This window comes from Poecilia reticulata, linkage group LG23 (genome assembly GCF_000633615.1).
Source record: "Poecilia reticulata strain Guanapo linkage group LG23, Guppy_female_1.0+MT, whole genome shotgun sequence".
NCBI lineage: Eukaryota > Metazoa > Chordata > Actinopteri > Cyprinodontiformes > Poeciliidae > Poecilia > Poecilia reticulata.
The window spans coordinates 15237516-15244954 of record NC_024353.1 but is presented as its reverse complement, the minus strand read 5'-3'; the positions used below and the strand labels follow the sequence as shown (position 1 = coordinate 15244954).

Genomic DNA, 7439 nt, shown 5'->3' with positions numbered 1-7439 from the left:
TGGAAAAGACCTGGAAAGTGAAGACCACAGTGGTGCCTGTGGTCATCGGGGCCCTCGGGGCAGTCACCCCCAAACTGGAGCAGTGGCTACAACAGATCCCAGGAACAACATCAGACATCTCAGTCCAGAAATGTGCAGTTCTAGGCACAGCCAAGATACTGCGCAGAACCCTCAAGCTCCCAGGCCTCTGGTAGAGGACCCGAGCTCAGAGGATGAAACAGACCACCCGAGGAGGGTGAGAAGGGAATTTTTTTTTTTTTTATATATATATATATAACCAAAACCCCGTCTGGAGGGGGTGGCACACCGATTATGTTTCCCTGGGGGGGGGGCGCCGATCTATGTTTTCGCATCCACCTGAATAATGTGTAGTTGCGCCCACTGGGCCCCGGTGACCCGCGTCTGGGCTAGGGAACACTAAATCCAACATTATTTCTCATCGTAAGGGGTCTTCAGGTTGCACTTAGTCTGGTTCTTCATCTAGGACCTGTCTGCCTTGGGTGATCCTACCAGGAGCATCAAGCCCCAGACAGCACAGCTCCTAGGACAGGGGTGGGCAACTCCAGTCCTTGAGGCTGTGTCTCCTGCAACTTTTAGATGCATCTCTACTTCAACACACCTGAGTCAAATAATGACGTCGTTAGCAGGACTCTTGAGAACCTGACTGCACTTAGGAGGGGATTCAGCTGTTGAATTCAAGTGTGATGGACCAGAGAGACATCTAAGAGTTGCAGGACACTGGCCCTTGAGGACCAGGATTGCCCACCCCTGTCCTAGGATCACTGGGACCCTCAAACCCCTCCATCACGATAAGGTGGCAGCTCATAGAGAGGTGTATAACCACCAACTTGATTTCCTCTTTGTTAGAATAAATACAATCAACCTGAATGTGTCTGTTGTGACGTCAACCTACTGGACCTGAGATGAACACAGAACGGTTACATAACTATCTGCTAATCACACTCCTTGCTGGATCCTCCTGTTAAATCCTGTTGTTTAACAGGATTTAAATAATCCTGTAATTCCTGTGTTTTTTTTTTTTGTTCAGGTCTTCTTCATTAAATCTGCAAAATCTACTTAATGTCTCAACCTGCTGGGTCCAACACTAACACGGATCTTGACAACATCTCAATACTGCTAACAATCTAAAGCTACCACGTTGTTGTTTTTAAATCTTATTGTATATCTTACTGTTGAAGGTGAGGTATCCAAAGAGGGCGGTCAGCAGGTACATGATGAACATGGCCAGGAAGGAAACGTTGGCCACATTCTGCATCTTTCGGCGTGAGCGGCTGTTCAGGGAAGGAGAGTTTTATTTAGGCACCAGACCAAACTTTAAAGAAATACAACACTGGTTTAGTTTAAACCTCAAAGTACTTTGAGTTAAATCCATGCAGCAACACTTACTCTTTGAGCTCCTCATACATGGGTAGGATAGTAGGATGGCCCACAAAGGCAAAAGTGAGGATGGGTACAGCATAGAGAGTCTGGAGAAAGATTAGAAGTGATACTATGAGTGTTATTGAAAATATTCATAAGGTAAGTTAAATTAACTTTATTTAAACAGCACATTTTCAGCAACAAGGTAATTCAAAGTGCTTTACATAAAGTAAAAGGAAATACAAACAATATAACAAACCTAAGGAAAGAGCAAAAGAAGAAAAATAAAATTATGTTGATCCAAAATATTATTAACTAGAAACTCTCTTTCTATTTTGGAAGAAAAGGAGTCTAAAACATAGTTGCTAAGGCAGCTTTTCTGGATTCTAAGTTTGTTTTAATTGCTGTTTTTGGTTGCTAAATAAGTGTAAGTAAGTAAGTATCCTCTAAACTTCTTCTCTAAATAGTGAGTACTCTACAGTTTCTAAACAATAAGATAAAGAGTGACTAACAAACTAGGCTCTCTGGATTCCAAGTTTGTTCCAATCCCTTTTCTGGATTAAAAGTGAATACTCCACAGTTTCTGACAAGTAATAATCTAAATAATTAAAGCCGCAAGCGGCGTTGGAGGCCCTTGCAGCTCAGCTCCGCTCCGGCCTATTTGCCACCGTGGGGGTTCCTGCACCATCACTCTCTCGACACCGCTGACGCTCTGGCGCAGTTCCCCCAGTCTTGATGTTTTATGGCGAATGGCCAGATTTGAGGCTTGGCCACGCCCTACACAGGAAACTGTTGGCGCTTTAAAGCAAGTGAGACCAACTTGTTATCAGTCATCTGACCCAAGATCATCTAGATTAGGTCAAGAGAGCCACAATTGGATCTTTCCCAGTAAAAAAGGTCACTTTTTGTACTGAGGGGGCGGGGCTTATGTGAGGTCAGACTATGATGACATAGGATCGTCAGGCATCCAACCAGGATCCCTCATACCAAGTTTGGTGCCAATTGACCTTTCCATGTGAAAGTTGTAGCGGTTGGTTTCTGTGGCGAGTACACCAAATTCGGCGCCCCGGAAAGCCCCCTAAACATGTACGAAAACTCACCATTTTGATAACTTTGAATGACAGACCCCTTAACTGCATCCTGACCAAACATGAAGCCGATAGGTCAAAGTCCCTAGGAGGAGTTTGTTAAAGTTTGACGTGAGTAAAATGAAAAAATGGCCAAAATTTGACCTTTAACCCAAAATGGCCGCCTCCCTGAGCATTTTAGGGGGTAGCTCCAAGAGACTTTTTTTCTTAATTTGGGGAGATCTACCGACATACTAAATTTCAGATCTCTACGACCTACGGTTTCCCCCAACTCACTTTTTTGGGGGGGAGGGGCTGTAGAGCTGTTTGGCCACTCCCACTTCCGATTCCACCAGAATCCGAAAATTTTCGTCGGGGGACAGTTTTGGGTGAAGCTTGGTGAGTTTTTGAATATGGTAAAGCCCCCAAACAGCCTCGCGAAGTGACGGAAAAATAATAATAAGAAAAACAACAACAACAACAACAACAACAAGAATAAGAAATCCTGCGATTACGATAGGCCTTCGCAGTGCTTAGATCAGGCAGACTTAGAATCTCTGTCTGTCCTAGAGTCTATAACAGGTATGTCACTGATGGTTTATCCCAATCATCCAAATTAGTGTGAACCTTCCACTGAACCAAAGCTAGCAAATTCTAGATCGATTCCATCCCTGTTGTGAATTTTTTATTCCTCAGTTGGGATGCTAGTCTCAGCCAGACTTGCATCCAACTTGCGTCTCTGTCCCACAACATACACCTAATGTTCGCTAGCTTAGCCAAATCTGTCACAAATTTGTCAATAATCCAGGAATCCGCAAGCTCCAAACAGCAGAAATCCTGTTATCATGAATAAATCCAGGGTGAATCCCACTGGGCTCTCCTGTGCCCAGCCTTCTTGTCGAGAAAATTTAATCAATTGCATTGAGAGATCGGTTGACCAGATCCATAATTTCTAGAGGATGTGTAAAGAAAGGCCCCAATAAAGCAACACAAAAACAGAGCAAGCAGGATGAGATTGGGAAGGGAGAGGAGCAGAGGAAAAAAGCGTCTGTCTTCACTGAGACGCTTGTCTCATACCTCCATTTGTCTCAACCTCCATTTCTTTACCTGTGAGTTGAAGACAAAGGATTTAGGCTGGCAAGTGTCATTATCTGTAGTGAAGTTGACGTTGTGGGGGGTGATGTTGAACATATGAATGGTTTCATTTCCAGCGTCAGGAACAGGCAGAGGGCATGGCATCTGGAACTTCTTAATGATCACCTGCATAAAAGGAAATATGTGTTTGGACTATGCTATATTTTTTTTTACAACATTCAAAAAACTAAATAAGTAGTGATTTGAAAACTTTAATGAAACGATTGACTAAATCTAACTTGCAGCAGAAATAAAAGAAGGTGGGGTTGTACTCACCACAATCAGAAAGAACACCATGCAGAGCAGAGAGAGACCACTGGTGTAACCAAGGTAACCTAGTGAGGTAAGATAAAAAATTATTTTTGTTTTTAAAGCTGATTCTTCAAACTTTTATTATTACTTAGGAAATACATCCTTACCCAAGTTCCTGAGCAGTGTGAGAGGTAAGATAATAATAATCGAGACCAGAATCACAAGGTAATCTCCATTGATGAACCATTCACTGAAACACACAAATACATCTTTAAATTGATAGAATAATATTTGTTATACAATCTGTTGAGAAAATGTATTTAGTTTGAACACTCAAAATGAAAATTTTTGCACTTGTCTTGACTTTTCAGCTTCAGAGGAGGTCGGGTCACTCTCCAGATTCAGACCTGACCACCAATTTTTCACAAAAGGTTGTAAAACTCAACAGTGTGTTCAGGCTAACCTCAAGCTAGTAAAGGAAATGTTGCTTTGGGCCCTGTGTGACTGCAAAAGGGGTTTGAATGACGAAATCAATGAAGAAGAAAAGAAGCAGGAGGCAGAGAGGGAGCAGAGATTGGCAGAAAAGTTAGCCAATGAATTCAATTCTTCTGGAACCAGACAATCTCTAATATGTGGCAGACTTAAACCAACACAGCAATACAATATCATAGGAAAAAAATCATTAACAAGTATAAAACAGGAAGGCAATTAACAACAGCCTTGTTTTACGGGGGTTTGGAAGAGACGTCTCCAACACAAGGAATGCTTAGTAATTGGTCCTGATCAGTTTGTGAATAAAAATGAATTCCAATAGTGATCAAATGTCTTTGTCACCCTGGACATGTCCACTTTTCATGTTCTGTCCAGAGAATCAGGGAGGCTTTCTATGACTGAAAAAACATATCTGGATTTTGATCGTTTTTCAGGAGACCAATAGGCATAACCCATCTATATTGACTGGTGCTATGCATGGAATAAGACAGCCATCCTTATTCATTTGACATTCTCTCCAAGCTGCACTGCTTTTTTATTTTCTTTGTGAGACTGTTGCTTTTTTTATTATTACATCAATATAGTTAACATTTTTTGTGTATTTGTTGTCCAGGTATTTCTAAGCTACAAAAGACTAATTATTAGGAACCCACCAATATGAAAATTTGAATTGGTGTTTGAATGTTCTTCTCTCTCCTCTTTTATGCTTTAGTTGGGTTCAAGTTTGGTCATAAATAACTAATTTTCTGCCAAAAATAAAGCAGTTAAAGTTTTAAGAAGATAAAATCAGAATATAATTAACAGAGCAATTCCAACATGCTGCCACGTTGAGCAGCACAATTACACACATTCTAGACTACTTTGATTTTGTACTCGAAATTTCAACTCAAATACCAAAACCTATAAAGGTATTAATGGTGAAATGAACAGCAGCCATGCAATTAATAAGAACCAATTCTGCTATTTCTTTGTTAGTTGTTAAAATGACCAAATATTTAACTACTTACCCATCATTTGCTCCAGTAAGGGACTGAATAACAATGGGGAGTTCATATTTGATAATGTAGAGGTAACTTGACGTGGCTGCATGAAAGATAAAGAAGAACAAAATAAAATAATAAAAAAACAACAACACTGAATTTAGCAACATCCCTAGCATAAATTTACACATTTAGAAAAAGAGTCATTTCTGATATTTTGAGAGATACAAAAAAGTCACAGGACACTCAGAAATAATAATAATAATGTGAAAACTATCTAATTCTGCCTGTACTCCCAATTTGGACACAGAGAAGCAATGATGAATGTAAGCATCACAATTACAATATGTAGCTGTTATACTTAAAGGTCAGTCTCTCACCTCCAAAGTACTGCATGGTGATGGAGCAGGAAGCAGCCAGTTTGCCTGGGATCCCAAAGGCTTTGTGACCCAGTGACTCGTAAACAAGAGCACCTGGAAAAAGAGGAAAAAAAAGAGTTTTAAGTCTTGACATTTAAATGTGATCAAACATAAAAAGTTGCTAGAAAGTCAGAGTTGCTGCTTCACCTGCTTCATCAGCTGTCTTCAACAACAAGTGGACAGAATACAAGGAGAAAATGGCAACGGAAACCAGGAGAATCCTGTAAACACAAGAGAGAGAAAAGGTTGTAGATGACTTGTGTTTATTGTCAATAAATAAATAAAAACTAGGAGCTTGATGGGTCTTTTGGTGCCAAATGATACAAGTTGCGCAATAGGCACAGTAATAACTAACAGGAATAATGCTTTCTTTTTTAATCCTGTCTTCTGCTGACAGAAACCTTTTTAGTCACTAACAAAACATTTTCCCAAGAACATGATACACTGAACAGCCACCAGGGGGCGTATTTGCAACATAACTTTCTTCCAGCAAAAAACACATTTTTTCCAGATGGTTTTTTACAGGAGCTTAGACAACCAGGTAACATCACATTACTTCGGAGGTGAGATTTTTCTACTTTGTTTGCAAGTCAATATAAACAGCATAATTAAACATTTATTGCTGATCTTAGGAATATCATAACCTGAGACCTTAAAACAACACTTGTCTGAACGCTGTTCAGCCGAATCAGGATAATGATGGAAAAGACAAGTTCTTACACAAACAGGGCGATGCCGGTGTTGGCCATGGCGAAGGACAGACCCAGGATGCCGCTGCCCATGATGGCGTTGCCCAGGTTGAAGACGGACATGCCGAAGGAGGCACTGCCCTGGTGCTGAAGACGAGAAAACAGAATTTGAAAAAAATAGAAGAAAAAAACTACATTGTGGAATAAAAGTGACTAAACTCGAACTTACTTTTTCAGCTTCATACTTCTTCTTGCTTGGGTTATGATCAGAGAGGAAGCTTTGACTCTCTGGATCTGCATCAGGGTATTGCCTTTAATAAAAGAAAGAAACGTGTTAAATGAGCTGACAAACTTTTATTTTTTTGTGTGAAGACATGTTAAAAACGAGCCTCACTCATTGAGAGTTATCCTCTTGAGAAAGTCAGAGTCGTTGTTGTTGGAGCTGCAGCTGTCGTCGTCTTGAGGAGCGTTCAGGCTTTTCATCTCAATTCTAGAACCCATCCCATGGCCAAGGACTGACCCCTGGCTATGGGATCAACAAAAACCTACTGCCCAGGTTGTTGTTGGTCAAGTTGAAGGGAATCCCACCACTAGAAGAATCACCCTGGTGTTGTGTAGAAACTGTCAGGGAGTCCCAGAAAGAAAACTGATTACAGGTGGAATAAAAACAGAAACTTTCCTGTTCAGTTTCTTTCCCTTTTCTTGAGTTTTTTTTCACAGAAAAGACAATTTTATGTTTAATGTGTCGACAGGATGTACAGTTTAGTTTTGTCAGCACAGGTTAAAATGAGCCTCACACTTCCAGTGGTTTCTCATACATAAAATAACGGGGCTGCTCTTTACTGTCATCCTAGATGGCACTTTTGTTCTTCATCTTTTTGAGTAGTGTCTGAAAACTGGACACTGAGACATAAAACCTCTCCGGAACATGGCCTCCTTTTGAGCAATATGGCTGAAAATAACATGCCCAAAATGAATTGAATGTATCTCAAGAACTACAGAGTTTATTTTAATTGTTTTGGTATC

The 7439-nt window shown here is 40.6% G+C and overlaps 1 protein-coding gene across 1 annotated transcript in view; it reads right to left on the bottom strand.

Moving 5' to 3' along the window:
* LOC103459645 (sodium-coupled neutral amino acid transporter 2-like) overlaps nucleotides 1-7439 on the bottom strand; it is a 13000-nt gene that overhangs the window by 3109 nt on the left and 2452 nt on the right. The window contains exons 2-12 of the mRNA XM_008401401.2: nucleotides 6808-7034; nucleotides 6643-6724; nucleotides 6445-6560; nucleotides 5872-5945; nucleotides 5686-5778; nucleotides 5333-5408; nucleotides 4001-4083; nucleotides 3858-3916; nucleotides 3555-3707; nucleotides 1408-1487; nucleotides 1192-1292 (exon numbers count right to left, since the gene is read on the bottom strand). Of these exons, the coding sequence (XP_008399623.1) occupies nucleotides 1192-1292; nucleotides 1408-1487; nucleotides 3555-3707; nucleotides 3858-3916; nucleotides 4001-4083; nucleotides 5333-5408; nucleotides 5686-5778; nucleotides 5872-5945; nucleotides 6445-6560; nucleotides 6643-6724; nucleotides 6808-6914 (1024 nt within the window). The 5' untranslated portion in view covers nucleotides 6915-7034. The remainder of the gene's footprint in view (nucleotides 1-1191; nucleotides 1293-1407; nucleotides 1488-3554; nucleotides 3708-3857; nucleotides 3917-4000; nucleotides 4084-5332; nucleotides 5409-5685; nucleotides 5779-5871; nucleotides 5946-6444; nucleotides 6561-6642; nucleotides 6725-6807; nucleotides 7035-7439) is intronic.